The sequence below is a fragment of the Paroedura picta genome, chromosome 1 (genome assembly GCF_049243985.1).
Source record: "Paroedura picta isolate Pp20150507F chromosome 1, Ppicta_v3.0, whole genome shotgun sequence".
NCBI lineage: Eukaryota > Metazoa > Chordata > Lepidosauria > Squamata > Gekkonidae > Paroedura > Paroedura picta.
In genome coordinates, this window is record NC_135369.1 from 123,153,778 (window position 1) to 123,177,813 (window position 24,036).

General features: G+C 41.4%; 1 protein-coding gene across 5 annotated transcripts in view; it reads right to left on the reverse strand.

The window, feature by feature from the left end:
- Positions 1-24,036, reverse strand: part of FIG4 (FIG4 phosphoinositide 5-phosphatase) — a 96,580-nt gene that overhangs the window by 62,208 nt on the left and 10,336 nt on the right. For 3 of the 5 annotated variants that reach the window (XR_013225212.1, XM_077302397.1, XM_077302407.1), the window contains exons 2-8: positions 15,895-15,993; positions 14,413-14,536; positions 12,448-12,604; positions 9,011-9,061; positions 7,917-8,065; positions 6,807-6,935; positions 2,628-2,728 (exon numbers count right to left, since the gene is read on the reverse strand). Coding sequence is in view for 4 of the 5 variants with exons in the window: in XM_077302397.1 (XP_077158512.1) it covers positions 2,628-2,728; positions 6,807-6,935; positions 7,917-8,065; positions 9,011-9,061; positions 12,448-12,604; positions 14,413-14,536; positions 15,895-15,993 (810 nt within the window). In the remaining variant the exon portion in view is untranslated. Of the gene's footprint in view, positions 1-2,627; positions 2,729-6,806; positions 6,936-7,916; positions 8,066-9,010; positions 9,062-12,447; positions 12,605-13,273; positions 13,462-14,412; positions 14,537-15,894; positions 15,994-24,036 lie in introns of those variants that run through there. The other 2 variants (XM_077302401.1, XM_077302416.1) reach the window with 2 other exon arrangements.

Consider the following 24,036-nt stretch of genomic DNA (forward strand, 5'->3'; position numbering starts at 1 on the left):
GGTTGCTGCAGGCTCTGTCCCCAGTAAACCCTCCCTCAAAGGCCAAAGGACCTCTGGAATGGGCCCAGCCCCTCTCCCTGATATTTTAAATACTCAGCGTTTGTTTCTGATTTCAGATTTTCCTGCACACCTAAGGCCTTTTTGAATTGTATAAAGATCTGCAATCTCCCCTGTAGCCTAGAAAACGGTTGTTGGTTGCTCACCTAAAAGGGTTCCTCTCTTCTGAGATCAGAAGGACATCTTGCTCGGTGTTTCCCACCCCTTGGTAAAGGAGGCAAGACAAATTCTTCACTTCCTGTCTCCCATGATGGGAGGCACCCATCTTCAGTCTTGGAACTCCAATAGCTAAATGCTAACACTAGTAACAATGCATTGCAAACAAGCAAAGCAGGGTGATCAACAATAAACGATATAACAGAATGTCAGAAACAGGAAGGAACAGATGAGAATCACAAATCACAAGGTCCTATTCGTGTACAGATGCTGAATAACAGAAAAAACATTGCTCGATAAATATCTATCTACCTAAAGATAGTCTTTAAAAAATTGTAAACAGATACAAATGTGTGTATATACATACATACACGCACACACACACACATGTATATATACATGTACAATATTGTACCATGCAAGCAGGGATGAGATGGATGCTGGTGACGTAATGAGAGGTACAAACATCCTTCTGATCTCAGAGAAGGACCATTTTTGATGAGCAACCAATGGCTGTTCTCCCTCTGATCAAGGAAGACATCTTGGTGGGACTTATAAGAGCAGTCTTTGTGCTTGTAAATTCTCATTGTTGATATTCTGTGAGAGGCGATGATACCATTGATGACCTCTGTGCTGTACCCCATTTAGTCAAAGCCAAACTTTCAGGTTCTATGAGGTCAGATCCCACCATTCTGGCTTAGGGTGATTTATGGATTCCTGTTGAAGGAGGTCTGGGATCACTGGTAGGATCAGGTGAGACTTGTCTGTTAGCTGAGTAATCCATGAAAACCATGGACGTCTTAGCCACCATGAAATCACTAAGGTCACTTCTGCCCACAGATGCTTGACCTGATGGAGCAGCTTTGGAAGGGCTGGCACCAGAGGAAATGCATACAGAAGTCAACATGTTATCTCTTGTGCCATTGTCCCTGGGCAGGAGATTGCTCATCAACTTGAAAGGCTGGCATAACTGAAAGCCTGAAGTTCCAAGAGAATAAGGATGGTTTTCCCCCAGATAGACTGGGTTTTCATGTCCATTGCAGATTTTGCTTGACCTATGATACTTTAAGAGGAACATCTATCTTCCCAGAAATCCTGAACTGATATGGCCTGAACCAATATGACCTCAGTGGAACCAACACCACTGAATTGCTTCTCAATTTGCCACCAGAAGGCCCATTAGGCTGGAAAGGTGCATTAGTGATGTAGAATGACCTTTTATATCATAAGTATGATAAGTATGATAAATAAATATCTGCTGCCACTATTTGAACTGTCTTCCTCATCAGAGGAATCTGACCTCCGTGAGATGCTGGATACGAATAAGTGTCCAATTCATCCTCTCTATGTAGGAAAGGGGGCGGGGGTAACTACAAGAAGAAACTTCCTCCCGGGCAGCCTGTCTCATATACATTAAAACATTCAGGGAGAAAAATAAATGGAGTATTGTTTCCAGCTACATTACTGCTACACGGCCCCAAGGCTTGATCTGGTGGTCCCTGGTTAGAGGAAGCCTGTGGTCCATCTGGGATGTTGCCAAATCCCAATATGGCTGCCACCCTCCTTAGAGCCTGCACACACAGCCACTGTACCAGACAGGCTCATTTTGCGCCTTTTGGGCTTTTGAGAGCTCTTTTCACTCTGTCACTGGGACAGCCCAAGTTGGGCCGCTGTCCACCATTCCCACCATTTCCCTGGACTCTCCTGGCCCCTCTGGGACTAAAGAGGTATGCCACTCCTCATCACAGGAGAAAGCCTCTTTAAGCCATTTTCCAGCCATAACCAGTGCTTCAGCCAAAGCAAAAATGACTGCTGAGACAGTGTGGGGGGCAGCAATCTCTGTTATGCTCTTTCCCTGCTTCTTTGAAGTATAAACAGACAGCTAGAAGGAAGCATTAGGGAAGAAGGAAATAAGATTAAGTGTTTAGAAATAGAGAAATACATGAAATATAAGAGTAGAAAACTGAGTAGATAGCCTAGACTATTGGCTCTCTCTCTTGAGGCAGGAAGAAGACTGAAGATGGGTGTCCCCCACCATGGGACACAGGAAGTGAAGAATCTGCCCTGCTATTCTTACCAAGGGGTAGGAAACACCCACTAAGATGTCCTCCTGGATCAGAGGGGGAAGATATATTACAAATTAGATTTTCAGTAATTCACATGTTTTTAGTATGTCTTAAAAGAAATCTTAAGCATGAAAACAGAAAATGTTTTTAAAAATATCATTAAATATATCATAGCCCCAAAAATCTATGATTTACACGTTTGAAAAGTTTGCTTTGAAGGTTGTCAAAGTGGTGCAAAGTAAGAAAAGTAAGCTTCCCACAAAATCAAAGAACTTGGTCTTGTCATCATAGCAAGAACATGCCTTCATACAGTGCTCACACAATGAAGAACCAGATTATATGTTTTACCTCACAATTTGCTCCTCTCTTTAAAAAACGTGTTCCAGCAAATTTACTTGATCTTCTAGCTATCAGAGTAACATACACTGGACGACCATAAATGAGCAGTTCTTAGAAGCTAAGTTAAGGTTTACAAATAATTAATTGTTCCATGTTTTTTCTTAACTGCCCTTTAATTATATATTATTTATTTAATTTCTATACTGCCCTCCCAGTGGACCAGCTTGGGGCAGTGTACAACGTCATTCATATCCTTCACATAAATAGTTAAAACAGTTACAATTGGTTTATAGCAGCAACAGCAGTAGCAACAGTTCCAGTTGAAGACAGTTCTTCCAGAGTGTATTTAGGGGACATCTTTCTGGTAGAAAGGGCATAGTTGATGTTTGGTGTTTTACTAGCCCCAACCAAAAGCCTGGTTGAAGAGCTCGGCCTTGCAGGCCCTGCAGAATTGTGCCAGTTCCATCAGGCTCCAGATGTGTCCCAGGAGCTAATTCCACCAGGTGGGGGCCAGGATGGATAAAATCCTGGCCCCAGTTAAGGACAGACATACCTCTTAGGGGCCAGGGATCACCAATTGATCGGTGTTTGTGAAGTGCTCTCTGGATTGTATAGAAAGGTAGGAACCAATACCTTAAACCTGATTCAGAATTCAACTACTGGTAATCAATGCAGCTGCCAGAGCATAGGTCAAACATGTTCCCTCCATGGTGTTCCAGTGAGAACCCTAGAAGCTGCATTTTGGACCAGCTGAAGTTTCTGAAACAAGGATAACAGTAGGCCCACATAAAGCAAGTTACAGAAGTCTAGCCTAGAGGTGACTGTCACATGGATGACTGTGGCTAGGTGTTCTGGGGTAACGTAGGGCGCTAGTAGTTTGTCTTGGCGAAGATGGAAGATTGCCAGACATGCTACTCTAGTGACCTGTGCCTCCATAGATGAGGAGGCATTGAACATCACACCGAGGTATCTGGCTGGTTGCACATCATCTAGCCTGGGCAAGCACACTTCCTCGCTTGGTCCCTTCCTACCCAGCCACAGGACCTCCATCTCTGAATGGTTGTGTTTCAGCCGACTATGCTTGAGCCACTTCCAGGCATCTGGCAAAGCTGTCTGGGGGTCAGTCCAGGCAGCCATCCATTAGGAGGTAGAGCTGGCTATCATCTGAATATTGGTGACACCCAAGCCCAAACCTCCAGGCCAGCTGAGCAAGAGGGCACAAAGATATTAAACAAGGTCAGGCAGAGAACCGCACCTTGCAGTAACCCACACTGGAGGTGATAGCAGCGTGACTGCATTTCTCCAGCAACGAATAAAGGAGATCAGCCGTTGAAGGTCTGTCCCATGTATCCCAGTGTTGGTGAGGTGGCAAGCTAGAAGCTCATGATTGACTATGTTGAATGCTGCTGAGAGATTGAGTAACATGAGCAGCACCATCCTGCCCCAGTCCAGCTGTTTACGGAGATCATCCATTAATGTGACCACAGTGTTGTTTCCACCCCATGGCCAGGCTAGAAGCCATAGTAGAATGGGTTGAAGACTGAAGCTTCATCTAGAAAGGCGAATGCCATTTTGGGCTGTATCAACAGGGGCATCACATCAAAATCACAAGACGTCATAGTCCCGTTGTATACGGCACTGGTCAGACCACACCTGGAGTACTGTGTGCAGTTCTGGAGGCCTCACTTCAAGAAGGACGTAGATAAAATTGAAAGGGTACAGAGAAGAGCGACGAGGATGATCTGGGGCCAAGGGACTAAGCCCTATGAAGATTGGTTGAGGGACTTGGGAATGTTCAGCCTGGAGAAAAGGAGGTTAAGAGGGGACATGATAGCCCTCTTTAAGTATTTGAAAGGTTGTCATTTGGAGGAGGGCAGGATGCTGTCCCCGTTGGCTGCAGAGGAAAGGACACACAGTAATGGGTTTAAACTACAAGTACAACGATATAGGCTAGATAAAGAAATTTCACAGGCAGGATAGTTCAGCAGAGGAATAGGCTGCCTAAGGAGGTGGTGAGCTCCCCCTCACTGGCAGTCTTCAAGCAAAGGTTGGAAACACACTTTTCTTGGATGCTTTAGGATGCTTTGGGCTGATCCTGCGTTGAGCAGTGGGTTGGACTAGATGGCCTGTATGGCCCCTTCCAACTCTATGATTCTATGATTCTAATGAGCTGCTAAGAGGCATCAGATCCTACAAAGCAGTCAGGAATCCTTCTTGAACCATTAGTCTCTATGGGTGGGCTGAAATATGCCCTCTGCCCACACAGGGCAGGGGTGGAATTCTGAGACAGACCTTCAGGGTATACTGCTCTGACTATGGTACAGTGTTTGCTGCTAAGGGTGGGCTATACAAGTAAAATAAAATAAAAATGATAAAAATTTCTAATTTTGCACCAAACATCAGATTCAGGGCTTGGCCTACCTGATGGATGGGGCCAGCAACAAACTGTGAGAGCCTCAATGCCACCGTGGATGATGAAGAAGAAGAGTTGGTTCTTATATACTGCTTTTCTCTACCCGATGGAGTCTCAAAGCGGCTTACAGTTGCCTTGCCTTGCCTTCCCTTTCCTCTCCCCACAACAGACACCCTGTGAGGAAGGTGAGGTTGAGAGAGTCCTGATATTACTGCTCAGTCAGAACAGCTTTATCAGTGCTGTGGCAAGCCCAAGGTCACCCAGCTAGTTGCATATAGGGGAGCACAAAATCAAACCCAGCTCGCCAGATTAGAAGTCCGCACTCCTAACCAGTTTGGTGTAGTGGTTAGGAGTGCGGACTTCTAATCTGGCATGCCAGGTTCGATTCTGTGCTCCCCCACATGCAACCAGCTGGGTGACCTTGGGCTCGCCATGGCACTGATAAAACTGTTCTGATGGAGCAGTGATATCAGGGCTCTCTCAGCCTCACCCACCTCACAGGGTGTCTGTTGTGGGGAGAGGAATGGGATGGCGACTGTAAGCTGCTTTGAGCCTACTTCGGGTAGGGAAAAGCGGCATATAAGAACCAACTCTTCTTCTTCTTCTTCTAACCACTACACCAAGTTGGATGACATTAGGTCCAAGCCACTTCAAGAGGATGCTAGCTCTGCATGGACATTGCCGTCACCCAGAATTAGCAATCTGAAGTTCTGTAGTGTCCATGTGGCCACTGCCTCCACTAGGTCCAACAAGAGCATCTGGTGGTGAGTTGGGTGGATGGTAACACCACCCTAGGAATCAAATTTCCATGGACTGGAAGCAACTGCTGAGGAAAACAAGGGAGAAATAAGTGATCCTAGTACCCACAGATTCAACTTGCTGGGTTTTGTTTCAAACATACATGAACACATGAAGCTGCTTTATACTGAAACAGACCACTGGTCTATCAAGGTCAGTATGGGCAGCAGCTCTCCAAAGTCTTAGGTACAGGTCTTTTGTGACACTATCTACTTAGCCTTTTCAACTGTTTGGGATTGAATCTAAGAAATTCTGTATGCAATGCAGTTGCTCTTCCACTGAGCCACAGCCCCTCCCCTCTTAGAAATCTACTCCATCCTCAAAGAAAGATACTGAGTTTATTTATATTACTATCTCTTCTGAGGACTGTTTGTTCCAGGTTCAAACTGAAAATCTGAAAATAAAAGGTAGAATGAATCAGAATATTTTACATTTACTGCTTACAATTACAATAAAAATAAGGCTTTATTTATTTTATCTATTACTTTCCCATGCATTAGGAGCTAGTTTTACTAGGAATGCATTCTAATTTAATGCAGTTCTGTTAGCTTTCCTGTTATCTGTCTCCAATTACTCTATGAGGCTTGAGTAATGGAGCTAAGTACTGACTGTCACTGTAGTCAGTAAATGAAGCCTGTCTGGACTCTGAACCCAATTTCTTTCCTGGCGACACCACCCCATGCATGATTTCTCATAATGTGCATGCTTAGAATAAGAATTTGCCTTCAGTATGTTTCATTATATTTGCAGCCAATTAGTCTGGAAACTCATCTCTCCTGTCCCCATCTCTTAGATCCAAGAGATACTTGAAATCCAGCTAATTAAAACTGTGAAGGGATTTCTTAATCAGCATGCATAAAGATGCTTAGTAAAAACTATATTGTATGTTATCAGAATCTACTTTCCTTTATATAACAGCAATCTGCAATTGAACCTTTTACCATAATAAAGATTAACAGCTAACAGCAGAAGGATACTTGACTGCCCACAAAATCCATGAATGATATACAACAGCCAGTCACGATGAACAGCACTTTTGACTACATCCAGCAGTTTGCCGTTCCACAAATATTTCCTATAAGGTTCACTGCAAATGCCAAATACACCTGAAAAATTAGTTGAAATGAAAATTTAGTATTTGTGGAATGTGGGTTTAATAAAGTCTAATTAATTATATTATCTCCCATTTCAAAGTACTAATAAATGTATTTTTAGGGAAATATTTTTTCATAGGTTGATGAATAAACAGAGCCTCCATATTACCATTATGGGGCAAGAACTAAGAATCCTAGCTACTCTTGAGAATAGTCCTAGATGGACTTTTTGACAGATCCATCAGATTTCTTATACTTGAACTGTAATGACGATGAAATCTATGTGCTGTATAGGCAGAGATGTTGACCACTCTTAGGGACACTCAGGTCTCTAGAATCAAATGGTATTTAGGAAAACTTTTCTTTAGCAGGTAGCCTTTAAATACTATTGAAAAAGAGTGGTTGGGATGAAATGTTTTTGTGTCAGAAAACTGGGAGCTCTACAGACTGAGACAAGAGACACCTCATCTAATTGTTATTCAAGGTCCTATGGAATTTGATTACTTAGTGGATAACAGGTTTCCTCTCATCTTGATGAAAGTTAAGAATTCATTCCAATATCTTGAGAAAGATAACATTAAATGAACAGATAACATTAAATGAACATTAAATCCAAAGATAACATTAAATGAACAGAAAATGTAGGATGTAATTTAAATTACTTTTGGATCAAAAAAACTGAGCAGGATTTATTAGGACAAGTTATACCCTACAGAAAACACATATTTCTTATAAGAAATATAAATATAGCTGCTCATCCTACAAATCAGTTGAATGATAATTTGTCAGCATGGTCAATTGTCCTCCCAAGTTAACAACACAAGTAAGCCTTAAAAAGCCCCTTTTCAGCTGTAATTGGCAACTTATGCAATATTTTTCCAGCCTGAGGCTGTTACAACACAATATTGATCAACAAAAAAGACAGATGTTTCTGTAGCTAAAATAATTCCAAATACATGTGTGATGATTTATTTGTGTTTTAATCATACTTACCATTTCCACCATGAGCAGCAAGTCCCTCATCTTCAAAAATATCAAAACTCTCCTGCCGAGTTCGAGCTGTTTCTCTCCTAAGTATCTCAAGAGGCACTCTTAGAACAGTAAGATTATACTGAAGAGAGTGGGATAGATCATAGCTATAGCTAAGATTAAACAAAAAGAAAGAAAATTACCAAAGCATATCTGAAACAATTCATCAATTAAAATATACCATCTTCAAAGTTTTCTTCAAGCAGCTTCTGAATTATTTTCCCATGGGCTCAATAAAAAGAGAACTCTGATTTGGTCAGATGATGGAAAACTAACCCAGTTATCACAAAAAAGTCAGTAAAGCAGAGTGAATGGAATACATGGTTCTGCTCAGCCATGATGCAACCTGGATAAACTTGGCTAGTAACACTCATAAGATTATTAGAGTATAACCATAAAAGGGGATATTCAAATGAATGCCATCCTTAGAAGGATGGTTGTGCAGATGTGAGAAAGTAATTAAGAGAGAAAGTAATTAAACATCATCACATTTCAGATATGGAGGATCACAGGGGTTCGATGTATGGGATGAGGTTGAAAGTTATTTTCTAATCTGGGATAACAAAAGTTCACCCTGCTCTACACTGAGATGTGGGGCTTCACTAGCCATAACTGATCAAATGTTTCTATAACATTTTCTAGAATCTCTACAAACTGCTGGCATATATATATATATTTAAATTTCAGTGAACAAGCACCCCCATGGGCATCCAGATAGAGCCAAAGGCAGGGAACGAAAACTACTCTAGGTTTTGGGTGGAAAAAATGTTCACATTAACATTGAATGGACAAGAAGGTGGCTCATAAATATTTCTGCAATGATCAGAGATCTCTAAATTAAGGTTGATGCTGAGATAGTACAGAGAGAGTTCAATGTATTTCTATTTTTGTGCATGCTACATTTAAGCTGATAATATGTTACTAAAATTGAATGCTGCTCTGACATCTTCCTTTTTCCACATTATTCTTGGAAAGGCAGTATGACAATTCCTGATCCTTCATTGATTAAAATATTGCAGTAGCTCTATAGTAAGATATATTTGAAGCTAAACACATACCTGAAATAAAAATTACTAGACAGATCCACATTCTGAAAAATTCGAAGATATCTAGGCAAAAAAAAGTATAAATTTATTTAAAACAGTATTCTTACACAACAAACTTTTTGTCCCTGAAACTCTGTCCCCTCCAACAACAATAATGTATAATGTGTTATTGCTGCAACAGACATTGATTAATTCATCTGTCTGGTCTAGCTTGAATGGTTATAATATTAGTGAGTGCAATAATTTTCCTTCAGAAAGAAAATGTTGGGGAAAATTGGAGACACCAACACTTGTGCTCATAACAAAGTATACAGTCCATGTATCTGACATCACATAGAATTCTTGTTTATAAAAATACCATCCATTTATAACTCCCAAGCTGTCTAATGTAGCATTCGGCCTATCAATCTCCTACAGCAAGGATAATTAACTTCTATATTTTCCAGATAGCACTCCATGAGTCAAATGCTCATTTCATTACACAAGCCAACTTCTTACGGGCAGTCAGACTCTCTAAGAAAATTGGTATTAGCTAGGACTAGGGGGACAGATTTATGGAGCACATGAAAACACAATAACAAAGATTATACATTAAAAAAACCGCAAGAGAGATAGATGTAACAGACTACAATAGATAAAATAATCTCTAAGAAGAATTTGTCAGCTAATCATGCCATCTCATATAGGAAAAGTTGCATATACAACAATTATCCTAAAAACATTCTGGTGGTTACTTAATATGTTCATGACTAGAATGGAACAGCTCTGCCTCAGAATGACTACAATTTCTGTATGTGAATTCAAAATTGCATTTGGCAGAGTGGTGATAGAAATAAAACAGTCCTTAAGTACAAGAACAGCTATACAGACAGGAGCAAATGGGGAGCCAAGGAAGCTTGTAGCCAGACGCGGATGTTGGATTTTCGTAGGGCAAACTTCAATAAACTCAGAGACATGATGAGTGTCATACCATGGACTAGAATGCTGGAAGGGAAGGGAGCATGTGAAGGGTGGGCGCTACTCAAACAAGAGCTATTGCATGCTCAATCAATGACTATCCCAGAAAGACGAAAACACTGCAGGAGCTCTAAGAAGCCTATTTGGATGAACAGAGAACTTGAAGAGGAACTAAGAAAGAAAAGGAAAATGTTCAGGAAATGGAGGGAAGGACAGAGCTCTAAAGAAGAGTACCTACAGGTTACTAGGCACTGTAGATCAATCATCAGAAAGGCCAAAGCTGAGAGTGAGCTAAGATTGGCCAGGGAAGCCCATTGTAACAAGAAAAGATTTTTCAGTTATGTGAGGAGCAAACGTAAAGTAAAGGAGGCAATAGGCCCACTGTTGGGTGCGGATGGACAAACTCTAATGGAAGATGCAGAGAAAGCAGAAAGGCTTAGTGCCTATTTTACATCTGTTTTTTCCCACAGGTCAAAGTGTTTAGGCACATCTAGAGATGGCCATAGCCAAAGGACAGTGTCTGGGTGGCAGGTTAACATGGATAGAGAGGTTGTCGAGAGGCATTTAGCTGCACTGGATGAATTCAAATCCCCTGGTCCGGATGAAATGCACCCGAGAGTACTCAAAGAACTTTCCAGGGAACTTGCACAGCCCTTGTCCATCATCTTCGGAACCTCTTTAAAGACTGGAGATGTCCCGGAGGACTGGAAGAGAGCAAATGTTATTCTGATCTTCAAAAAAGGGAGGAAGGATGACCCGGGAAACTACAGACCAGTGAGTCTGACCTCTGTTGTGGGGAAGATAATGGAGCAGATATTAAAGGGAGCGATCTGCAAACATCTGGAGGACAATTTGGTGATTCAAGGAAGTCAGCATGGATTTGTCTCCAACAGGTCCTGCCAGACCAACCTGGTTTCCTTTTTTGACCAAGTAACAGGTTTGCTGGATCAGGGAAATTTGGTTGATGTCATTTACTTGGATTTTAGTAAAGCCTTTGACAAGGTTCCCCATGATGTTCTGATGGATAAATTGAAGGACTGCAATCTGGATTTTCAGATAGTCAGGTGGATAGGGAATTGGTTAGAGAACCACACTCAAAGAGTTGTTGTCAATGGTGTTTCATCAGACTGGAGAGAGGTGAGTAGCGGGGTACCTCAGGGCTCGGTGCTTGGCCCAGTACTTTTTAACATATTTATTAATGATCTAGATGAGGGGGTGGAGGGACTACTCATCAAGTTTGCAGATGACACCAAATTGGGAGGACTGGCAAATACTCCGGAAGATAGAGACAGAGTTCAACGAGATCTGAACACAATGGAAAAATGGGCAAATGAGAACAAGATGCAATTTAATAAAGGTAAGTGTAAAGTTCTGCATCTGGGTCAGAAAAATGAAAAGCATGCCTACTGGATGGGGGATACGCTTCTAGGTAACACTGTGTGTGAACGAGACCTTGGGGTACTTGTGGATTGTAAACTAAACATGAGCAGGCAGTGTGATGCAGCGGTAAAAAAGGCAAATGCCATTTTGGGCTGTATCAACAGAGGCATCACATCAAAATCACAAGATGTCATAGTCCCATTGTATACGGCACTGGTCAGACCACACTTGGAGTACTGTGTGCAGTTCTGGAGGCCTCACTTCAAGAAGGACGTAGATAAAATTGAAAGGGTACAGAGGAGAGCGACGAGGATGATCTGGGGCCAAGGGACCAAGCCCTATGAAGATAGGTTGAGGGACTTGGGAATGTTCAGCCTGGAGAAAAGGAGGTTGAGAGGGGACATGATAGCCCTCTTTAAGTATTAAAAAGGTTGTCACTTGGAGGAGGGCAGGATGCTGTTTCTGTTGGCTGCAGAGGAGAGGACACGCAGTAATGGGTTTAAACTTCAAGTACAACGATATAGGCTAGATATCAGGAAAAAGTTTTTCACAGTCAGAGTAGTTCAGCAGTGGAATAGGCTGCCTAAGGAGGTGGTGAGCTCCCCCTCACTGGAAGTCTTCAAGCAAAGGTTGGATACACACTTTTCTTGGATGCTTTAGGATGCTTAGGGCTAATCCTGCGTTGAGCAGGGGGTTGGACTAGATGGCCTGTATGGCCCCTTCCAACTCTATGATTCTATGATTCTATGATTAAATGCTGAGTGCTGGAAAGCTCCTAGAAGTTGAGGGGCAAAAGTGAAGATAAGGGAACACAGAGCACAGAGGTTTAAGGAAGACACAGAGGTTTAAGGACAAAGTAAGGTAAGCATGCAAACCTAAGGAGGCAGCAATGGCAAAGATGTAAGAGTGTGGAGAGTGAATTTCACATTTTGATTTCAACAAACCAAACCACCTGTTGGCTGTCTTACTTCAGAGATATAGCTTTGCGAATTAAAGGTTTATAAAATATATCAGCCAGTTCCCTCTGAAGGATGCTAACTAAATAAGCCCATAATATTATTTTGAGATGTTATAATCTTCAAGAGAAAACCAGCATTTACAGGATTATTTACCTTGCTTCATCAGGATGAGTCACTCGTACAGAATCATTTGGAATATAGATCACATTTGTGTCTTCTATTTTATATATTGCATGTCCTCCAATATCTGCCATCTTTCTCCTCTTTGTAATTAGCACCATGTAGTAACCTTCTAAAAATCTGACAAAACCTAAAGAAAACATTAAATTGCTCATTTGTACCTGCTTTTTACTCCATATACTACAAAAAAGCACTGTATTGTTTCCTACAACCCCTTTTTTGTTTCCAGCAACTCAGAAAACTTCACATGGCAAAGACTGTCATTTGTGAATTATTTCCTTACAGAATTTGGCTAGCAGGAACATAGTAGGTATTTATTTATTTTATTATATACTAAATCATTAATGAGTCTAAATTAAAAATGTTCTGTTCAAAGTGGTTGCTCGTTCAGACATTTTTCCAATTTACAAAATTATTTGTTGGATTCTAAAAACCTTTTGAAGGTTAACCAGGGTGAACTGTAGAAAACTTATCAATGTCTGTCATGTCAATGTGGCTGACTGTGCAGTGGTTATTTTTCTATACATGGTCCTTATTAGCTTCGACTTAAAAAAAAAAGGTTTCATCACCTCTGGGCACAGAGCCCCTGCTAGCAGTATAAGTAAATATTATAGCCATTCTAGCAGTTCAGACTGTTTACTGAAATTTGATGTTCTTTTAATATTCCATAATGTTTGGTGTGATGGAATAGGGGAACTTTTCATTCTTTCAACTGTATTAGGTATCATGCTTTTCATTAGAGAATCTGCTACTTGGCTTGTTGCTGTGGTGCTATGGAGTAAGAGTTATAGTTACCTACCGACTCTGTAAAACTTTCCAGGTGTGTTTAAAATCAGCAGCAAACTTTTCTCTAGTATAACATACATTTTTGAGATAACCTATGACATAGTTTCATGCCAGCTCCAATCTTTACCACTATTTCTTAATAAACGGAGTAGTCTCCACTGTGATCACAAGTTTTGTGGATAAAAAGGCCAAAAGTCTAGACTGAAACAGAAAAAAACAAGAGGGAAATTCAGCTTTCTACCAGCTGGCTGACTAGCAAAGTATTGAGCTCATTCCAGGTAGGTTCATCATAGCCATGTGTCAGGATCTGTTGCCCTGACTCCTGCCATGATTTGTATTTGACCTCTGTGACTCCATCTTGGACTCATGTGTGCTGTTTTGAGAACCTTTGTGTAACCCTGAGCTGTCTGCTTTGCTGTCTGCTTTGCCATGATTTAGACTCTGCACATATTTTTGTAACTATGTTATCTGTAGGAGAGGAACTGCTTCTAACACCCAAGGCTGAGATGGCCTGGCTATCGTTTGGAGAGGCACCCAGACTGGTGCCTGTGGGAGGGGGGGCCCTACTCCCTGGGAACTGTGCAACTTTGGGCAGGAAAGGGAAATTGTAAAAGTGCTTGTTTGACTTGTATCAAACAGAATCAACTATGATCGTTGAGGTGTGCTGATCTGCTATCAATAAAGCTTTCTATTAATCCAGAAGCAAGTTGTTAGTCTGTCTGCCCGTGACACCATGCAACCTCAGCTTGGCCACAGACACAGATTCTATGATGCGTTTGGGCTTGGCCAATAGGATGCTGAAAATTCCAAAAGACACAGCAAGACTGATGACCTCTGTTTTAAGGTAACGAAATGAAGGCCAGATGCTTCCTAGAAGCAAGCAAGCTCAAGAAAAGGGATGTAATACTTAAACTTAAAAATCAGTCACTACATGTCAATAGGACATAACTAGCCAATATTTTTGTTTGTTTGTTTTCACGTGAAAAGTGGCTGTTAAATTGTGATGTGCTGTTCCACATTACTAGTGTTCCACGATTTATATTTTGAGAACATGGAGGCTGTGATGTAGTTGTTTTCATATTTCATTTCTATTTGCCATATCCTGATAATATTCTAATTTGTTCAAAAGAGTAAAGAAAAGATTCTCCTTACCCACTATACCAAAAGCAGTGACTGCTCGTGATAGTCCAGAGGTACCCTTCTGTCCAATTTTTGTCCGGTTTCCCAAATCTAAACGGCCAAGCAGCTCTCTCACTTCTTGTTGCGTATACACATGCTTAAAAATCAAATGAGTAATCCCCATCAAAACTTAATTCCCTTATATGACACTTGACCAAGCAGTGGCATTATTTTACAGTCCTATTCAAAGATCAAAGAATTGAGCGTCAAAGAATTAAGGCTTTTGAACTCTGGTGCTGGAGAAGACTCTTGCGAGTCCCTTGGACTGCAAGGCGAACAAACCGGTCAGTCCTAGAGGAGATCAGCCCTGCCTACTCCTTAGAAGGCCAGATCCTGAAGATGAAACTCAAATACTTTGGCCACCTCATGAGAAGGAAGGACTCCCTGGAGAAGAGCCTAATGCTGGGAGCGATTGAGGGCAAAAGAAGAAGGGGACGACAGAGAATGAGGTGGCTGGATAGAGTCACTGAAGCAGTGGGTGTGAACTTAAATGGACTCCGGGGAATGGTAGAGGACAGGAAGGCCTGGAGGATCATTGTCTATGGGGTCGCAATGGGTCGGACACGACTTTGCACCTAACAACAATTCAAAGACACCTCACTAGACAAACAAAATTGCAATGCCAACTTACAAAATTTAATTAACATTCATTGACATACACACTAAAGCAGTTATTTCTTACACTTAAGTATTTCTAACACTGAAGACTCACAAATGTGTCTATACATTGTAATATAGTAACATGTTTATTTATACCAGCTGAGTACCAGAAGGGCATAATCCAGATAAATGAGCTGAATCATGCAATCTATCAGCAGGACAGGTAGAGGACTGCAGATTTTCACCACATTCCCCTCACTCCCAACAACTATTTCTGACCCCAGGAAAGTTTATCTTGGAGTCCCAGAGCCCAAATGATCTAATAGCCACACAAGCTGGGACGCTGTAGTGAGGAGGAAATTAGTGGAACCAACTTGCCCTTTCATTAGTGCAACAATTGTTGGTGGATCTCTCTCACTGGATTTCATAGAAAATTTACATGTATAAATTTACTAGGAGAAGAGGAAGTATGCCTCAGTGTCCCACTGTGGGAAAGACACTTCTGTTGTAGCATGAGAAATGGAACTCATGAATCACCCTCAATGAGTCCCACAAGTTCCAATTTCCAAGTCACAGCACAAACTTTTAAAAATGTATGCACATGTTTTTTCCCTCTTTGATATAATTTCCCTTAAAAAATCATTCCAAGCTAAATTAAAAAAAAAATTTCCTGTACTCCAACTTAGCTTCTCTACTGGGAAACTATATCAAATCAGAAATATGTCTTCTGTAAAGCAACTTGATAAAGAGTTTCAGTAATTTTAAACACAAAAGGAATATATTATGATGAAATATTAAAATCATTCAGTAATATTGTTTTCTTGGTCATAATGCCTCAAATTGTGAAGTACTCACCCTATCATCGATAACAACTAAATCCTTCGGTTCTGTGCGATCAATTTTCAAAACACGGTATTTGGTATCTGCATGATTGCTCCCAACAAGAAAATACCGCTAGATGTAACAGAAATAGATATTGCAGCAAGTTAAAGACAGCAGTAACAAAGCCATTATAAACATACAAGTATAAACATATCAAGCAGTGGTGGATAAAATGTCTTTAAATAATACAAAAGCATTTGGAAGAGTAAAGCTAAAAGCTTTTCTACAAAGTACTTGTGTACATTAGACAAAGATTTGATCCCATAGGTTATATAGAACCCTTATTTTCAGTTGCAAAACTCGAGAGAGAACCATCAACATTTGGTAAACAGAAAACCAGGTTTTGCAATTACATTATTCCTTCATGGAAGAGTAAGCAAACTGGTAAAGGTAAAGGTATCCCCTGTGCAAGCACCAGGTCATGTCTGCGTTTTCATGGCAGACTCAATACGGGGTGGTTTGCCAGTGCCTTCCCCAGTCATTACCATTTACTCCCCAGCAAGCTGGGTACACATTTTACCGACCTCGGAAAGATGGAAGGCTGAGTCAACCTTGAGCCGGCTGCTGGGATTGTACTCCCAGCCTCATGGGCAGGGCTTTCATACTGCATGTCTGCTGCCTTACCACAAACTGATGTTCTAGCAAAAACTAAAATAAGGCAGACTCCTCAAGAAGTCTTGCTGGAAGCTTCAAAGAAAGCTGTTTATTTAAAGAGTAAAGCCTATGATATTTAAAGACATGACATATCTTTAAACCCTAGATAGCAACATAGGATCCATTAAATCAGTGGTCCCCAACCCGCGGGCCGCGCCCAGTGCTGGGCCGCAAAAGCCTTGGCGCCAGGCCGCGGCTCCCTCTCCCCGCCTCCCACACAGTAAAAAACTTCCCAGGCCGCAAGCTTGTGGCCCGGGAAGCTTCTTACTGCAGGAGGGGGGGAGAGGGAATCAGGGCTGCGCCCACGCATTGTGCATGCGTGGCCCGGGCTGTGCATGCGCATATGCACCATGCGTGGCTGAAATCGCGTATGCGCGGCACTTTCGCGGCTGCGAAGGAGCGCCCGGGGCCGGCAGAAGCCTTGCCAGCCCTCCCCAGACCTTTCCCCCGCTTCTGCCGGCCCCGGGTGCTCCCTTGCCGGCCCACCGCCGCCATTTTCCAGCTTCTGCCATTCCCGGGCGCTCCTTCGCGGCAGCAGAAGCCTCACCGGCCCTCCCCAGCCCTTGTCCCGGCTTCTGCCGGCCCCGGGCACTCCTTTGCGGAGTCCTGAGTCAAGATTAAGTAACACTGTCATGTACTCATAGCTAAGTACATGACTTCATTCGAGGGTGGCAGCCAAGTGGCCTATGTTCCTCCAGTGGGATTTCCCAGCCTCCCTCTCTCCCTGTCTTTGTTCTTTCTGCTCTCCGAAGCTATTCCTATTATCTTTTCTGAGTGGTACTGTTTAGTGTTGTAAAGAATCTCTTACATGCTCTTTGCATGTCGGCGCTAAAATGTTTGAAGTATGGTTTCACTTTGTAGTTCAGGTAAAACTGCCTTACCATGGGAATAGCTTTTGGCACGCAAACCTCATACCCCTAAGACTCCCAATAAAGCTACTTTTACTCATCTCTACAAGCCTCGTCTGCTTTGGTGTCTACATGGGAGTATGTCTCAGGGTCATGACAAGCACCTTCATTATAGAGTTGAACAGTTGAGTTTCTAAGCATGGAACTCTGATCCCAGGGCCTTTGCCATTAAGACAAAGGTGATTACCAGTGATTCGTTATGCCCACTTGCCACAACATGCTTCTGGCTGCTGAAATTGCAGTGATAGATCTGGAATTGAAAACTGCTGAAACCTAGGTGGCACCAGCTGTGAAGCTGCTTTAAGTAGCTTACTAGCCACCACAACCAGTCTGCAACTGTTCTCAGGTAGAACCTAGATCTTCCTGACCCACACTATGGCTGCATATGGGACCATGTATGCAACAGATTAAGTTCTAAGTGACATAGAAATAGCTTTGTGTGATTTTCTGAACACATAGTTAGTTTTATGGTCCCGTGCATCCCACAGTGCATCCCTCAGACACAAGCCCGGATGTTTGCAGGGCTACAATAGGAGCATCAACCACTGGGACTTAAAGAAACTCTTTGGCATTATCAGGTAAACAATATAATTTTTAACAAAACAGGGAACTGTTAATTTGCTGTGGATTTTGCCCACTCTGCCTTAAACTGTATCCCAAAATACTCAGGGAAACATCCTCAAAGGGGTATATTCAGCAGGAAAAAATTTTTTTATTCCCCTTGAGGTGCTTGAACATTTTAGGTCCCTTGGCCTGTTCATTTAACATAGGAGTCTGTTTTAAGTCTAGGGCTGCCAACTTTTGACACAGCAGGAACTGGTATTCCACAACTTAAAGAACCTTTTAGAAGGTTCAGGAAGTTCCATTTCCTTCTCTTCCTCCTCGTCAGACAAAAATTCTCCTTCCTCCCATACAATGGTAACACTGTCAGAGTTAATTTGATCCCTAGCAGGGCTACAACTATTCCTCTTCCCAGCAGTCATTGTTCACTAGGATCCCTGTGATGACTGGACTCAGTGAGAGAAGAAAAATTTCTTAAGCTATTCACAGAAGAGTTGGTTCTTATATTCTTTTCTCTACCCAAAGAAGTCTCAAAGCAGCTTACAGTCACCTTCCCTTTTCTCTTCCCACAACAGACACCCAGTAAGGTGGGTGAGGCTGAGAGAGCCCTGATATCACTGCTAGAACAGCTTTATCAGCGCTGTGGCGAGCCGAAGGTTACTCAGCTGGCTGCATATACCCAGCTGGGGGAGTGCAGAATCGAACCCGGCTCGCCAGATTAGAAGTTCGCACTCGTACTCACTACAACAAACTCAATCTCAGAGAGGAGGAGGAAAGGAGGAATAGCTAGCCTTATCAAATTGTTGATCCATATTATGAAATAAAAAGGAAATCTATTTCTTAATTGATTTTTTGATCACTGATCATGGGCACTTGTATCCCTTTCTGTCTTTTCTGAGCCCACTCTTCTCTCTGAACTTCTGCATCAGTAATACAGTAATACAGTTAATGGAACTTTAAATGGCTGACATATAGGCCCAATTCCTCCTCACAAGCTCTGGTGCTGCAACAGCTGTTTTCCTGGCACACTTTTCCTTCTTGGAGAGTACCTTGTCAACTGAGTATGGTATAACCAGGGAGTGCACCTAATGGCATCATGGACTCCTAGCTTCCCACTGCTAATGAAGTGTTGAGATGGTTTCAGACAAGAATCCAAAATTGCCTCTGTCAGAAGCCATTGCTGAAGAAATAATAAATCACCAGTTTGCCTTGCTATTAGAATGGCCATCAGACTCCTTATCTTTCCCACTAAGGGAAGTAGTCAGCTCAGGTTCGAGGAGGAAAGTCAGAAGAATAAAAAGGAAAATAGCTTGAAGGGAAGGGGCAGATTTTCAAAGAAGTCAAAAGGTAAAATAAAGACTATAGATTAGAAAGCCTGCTAATCTGTCTGACTAAACTGATCACCCTACTAAGGCAGGAAACAAACTGAAGAGACTCCCAACACAGAAAACAGCAAGAAGAAAGAATTCCTGCCTCCGTAAAGAAATCATCCACAAAATGTCTTCAGGCTCAGAGGAAGAATATGAATGTCTTAGTTTATACTCAACAGCAATTAAATGTTCCACACACAGCTACATACATGAAGTTATGTTATGCTGTATTATGAAGTTATGTTATGCTGAGTTATGAAGTTATGTTGTGCTGAATCAAAACATGAGTGTCAGGAAGAGGTCTTTCACATCACTCACTGCTTGGTTTTTTTAACTAGAGATGCTGGGAATTGAACCAAGTATCAGTTTCACAGTGTTAACGAGGCAAGCTGTTGAATCTTAAAGGATTTTATTTATTTATTTATTTATTTATTTATTTATTTATTTATTTATTGTCAGCCGTAAAAAGTAGAGGGGGCAGGGAATCCTGAAACTAGAAAACACCAACGTTTTAGAAATTATCCAGAAAACAATATTTAGATCTGCATTAACATGCAGATAGATTCTTAAAGGCACAGACAAATAAAGAAAGTAATAGATGGAGAAATTCCAATATAGTTTATAACAATGCTATACTTCTCAAAAAGATAGTATCATCATATGCAGCAAGAATACAATCCTACGCACACTAATTTGGAAGTAAGCACCAGTGAACTCTATTGTACTTGCTCTAGAGTAAACATATACAGAGTAAAATGCAGTAACTGCCCACAAAATTCACCTTTCTAAAATAATTTGCATTTACATTATTGATATCCCGCTCCATGCAAGCAGTCAAAATCCTTGAAGATAATCACATCATTGAAGTTTATGTATCTGAATCACTATCTAAAATCTCATAGCATCCAATTCCAAATTTCTGTGTTGAGTTACAACAGCATATAACATAGTTGTATCACCTGAAACACAAATCTCAACTTTCAAGGGAGCTCATTGGTTTGGGGTACTTTTTCCTATCTTTAAAAAAGAACATACATACAGACTTTGGAAGAATCTGCAACAAACCATAGCACAAAAGCCAAAGCAGGCGCTATACCGTCAATGTTGCAGGATCAATATGCATGGCGGAATTCTAGAGTGCATTCCTAGATCAAATATCTCAAGGTATTGTGTAACCTGAAACATTTTAAAACAATTGTTCCAACATCTAGTCTTACATACCATGGATTAGGCATTTGTGTTTCTATGTCAGAATCAGAATATCTTTATTGGACAAAAACAAAATATTACCATTGACATTAACATTTTATGCAATTACAGAGCTCAAAGCCAAAAGGTTATCTCTTAGCATTGCCATAATGGATGTAGGATTTGTTTCACAACATAATATTTATCCAATGTTTCTCGTATACAAAGGAGACTTGATTTCTTCAGATGATCGACTTGCAAGGATCAGTAATGAGCACATTTTGGGTATTCTAACATTATGTAAATTAGTGTGTCTGGAACTTTGCACCCATGGAGCGCATTCTGAGGGAGAAAGTGCTTCTATGTCATTGATCTTCCACTCACCATGGAAGTGTCATAAGTATTTTACCTCATGATCTAAGCCAATGTAGAGGAAAGAATTAACAAGATTAGGAAACCATATTCTCTCTGTCCTATCTCTTCTGAGGTTAAAGTCCTCTCTCCACACCTATTAGGAAATAATGGACAAACCATATTTTAGCTATACTACCAGACACCACCCCAAGATGCTTCAATGCAAAGAGCCATGCTCTGTGATTTCAAGTCTCACAACTGAGGAGGAACTGGAAACAGAAATTGTAGAGCAGCCGTCACTGGAGAAAATCCTAGTGCAATTATGGCCCCATCTCAGCTTCCCCTTAAGAACAGGCGCAAGAACTAAATAATATAAAATACACTCAGTTCAAATATAGATTCAAGGATCGGCAGACATGCTGCACCCCACTGAGAAAGAGGCGTAAGATCAATGAAGTGACGCAGTTTTCAAAAAGCAATAATGCAAACACCGTATCTTACCAAGCAACCGTCTCCTGTAGAGTGGAGAGTCTCATCCATATTTTGAAAAGTCATGGTCTGTCTAAAGCCACCCCTTCACTTTAATGCAGAATTTTAATCACACTTGGTCTGGCAATAATTTCAAACAGTACATAATTGAAACCCTGGGGCAAAAATCGCCAATAGATGTACTTAGCATGGCATCAAGATATGCTTTACTAACAATGTTTCCGATTCTTTATGGAATTCATTATGTTAATACTGTTTGTATCTACGTATATATGACCCAAAGCCTCTTTAGCTCTTCAAAAAAGTGTCAGACAGATAAAACACTGTATAAAGCAATTTTTAAAGGTTTTTGCTAATGAGAGATAGGCATAAAGACCTTCAAGAAATACCAGAATTATTACATAGATCCAGGCAATTGTATCTCTTGCATTGAAAGCCATGCTTAGTGACTTGAAGGCCACAAATAAGTTTATATCAAATTTAGGCAACAGTCAAGAATAGGTGCTCCCTATACTTCTTATTTTCTATGTAGACAGGTGTCTACTCTTGTGAGCATATAATAGTGAACATATAAATTACTAAAAGCTATATACTTGATATTAGAATGTAAATCATACCTGTAAATTCTACAACTAAACACTGTTGCTGTGCTGCATCATATGAGAGTAAGTCAAAAAGCATTGCTACAAAATCATAGAGACCTTTATTAAACAAAACTATCAAAATGTGGAGCTATTGTTTCTCGACATATCCTCCATCTAGGTCTATACACTTCTGAAAGTAGTGTTTACATCTCTTTACCCCTTCTCCAAAGGATTCTGAGCTCTGATTTACCCCACATCAAATTGGCAGTTTTGTCATCCTTAAAGAACTCAAATCGTGTTCCTTTTTGGGAACAAAAAGAAGTCTGAAAGGTCAAGATCAGGGCTATAAGGTGGATGGGGTAAGGTTTCCTAATAAAATTCTCATAGTACAGCCAATGCTACCCTTGAAGAATGAGCAGGTACGCTGTTGTGATGACAAAAAATTCCTTGGTGCAACTTTCCTGGCCTTTTTCTTACCAATGCAATTTTCAATTTTTTTTAAGGAACCCTAATGAGACTGACAGGTGTATTACTGACAGAACTTATCTGCAGATTCAGGTTTTATTTGGAATATATAAACCCATGCAGATATGAACTGAAACCCTAAGAGCAATATTTTTAAACTCACCCTCATATCTATTTCCAAACTGGGCCATAGATTGTGGGTCAAGAAACTACATTCGGAGATGGCAAAGCCATTTGGCCATTGCTAGGCAACCATTAAAACACTGCCCAATGTTCTAAGTAAAGCTGGACACAGCAGGGATGGTCTGAGAAGCAAAATCGCCCTGCTTCAAAAAAAAAAAAAGCCGTCTTCATGTCTTCTGTTGGAGGACCTGTCAAGGACAGGTCCAGTAGTAAGCACTGGAGAGTCACACAGCCCATTCAACTCAGCTGGGCCTGGTGGTGGTAGGCATTGTACAACTTTACTAAGCCCAGTGGTAACAGCTGCCATATAATTTATCTGGGTCCAACAGTAGCAGCCACCATGATAGTCGGTCAGATTTTTTCCAGGGAGATTCTACCAAGAGGAAGGCAGAAAAGAAAGCTGAAGAAAGGGGCAGATAAAGGTAAGTTGTAGGCAGGTAAAAGGAAGAAGCTATGGGAAAGGGAAGGAAAATAAAATGCCTCCTGCAAGTTATTGCAGCCACCCTGCCTGTTTGATGCTAAAATTAGATTCCTTAAAACAGTAAATGTCAAATAATTCACTTCACACAACTGGCAGGGAAATTTTTCATAGATGGGAATTAAAACAAAAAAGCTCAAAAATAATTTTAAAAGTCAGATTTTATTACACAACATTTAAATTAATTAATTGTAGCTATCTAGAGAGCACCCATTAAAAGAAAAAAGTTATGTTCTTTCCCTTTAACAGAAACTAAACACAGGGAAATGGGAAGCTGAAGTTTTTCATGGCATGGAGGTTAATAACATTATATTAAATCACTTTTGAAGGATGTCTTACTCCAGGAAGGTAGCAACCCTACTGCTTCAGTAAATTGGAAACAAGGAAAAGTGTATGGCCATGATCTCATTCCTCACAACCATTACAATCATAGACCAGCACTACTTAACTACCAATGAGAATTTGTGCTGCATTTTGTTCTACCACACTTAAAGTGCCACTCTAATCAGAGTTATTTTTAACTAAATTATTTAAAACTAGATTTAAAGCCCATTTTATGCCATTAATAAAATGGGCGCTAGAAGTCCCCCCCCACGGCGAGAGGGAAAGTCTGCAGAGTGGGTGGGGACGGCTTGGAGCGGCTGTGAGAGGCAGGCGAGGGCGTGGATGGGGCTGCAGAAGAATGTTGGGCTCCCGATGCCGGTAGGCTTCAGCGGGGCCGGGCTTGAGAGGGTCTTACCTCGCGGCTGCGGAGGGCGCGGTGGGGGCGGGGCTGGCGTCGGCCGGCCATCTTCGTGGGCGGGCGTCATCGGCGGGAAGATGGAGGCCGCAGCGGAGGGCGGCCATGTCCGGTGGCGTGTTAGCGAGGGCACCGGGGTAGG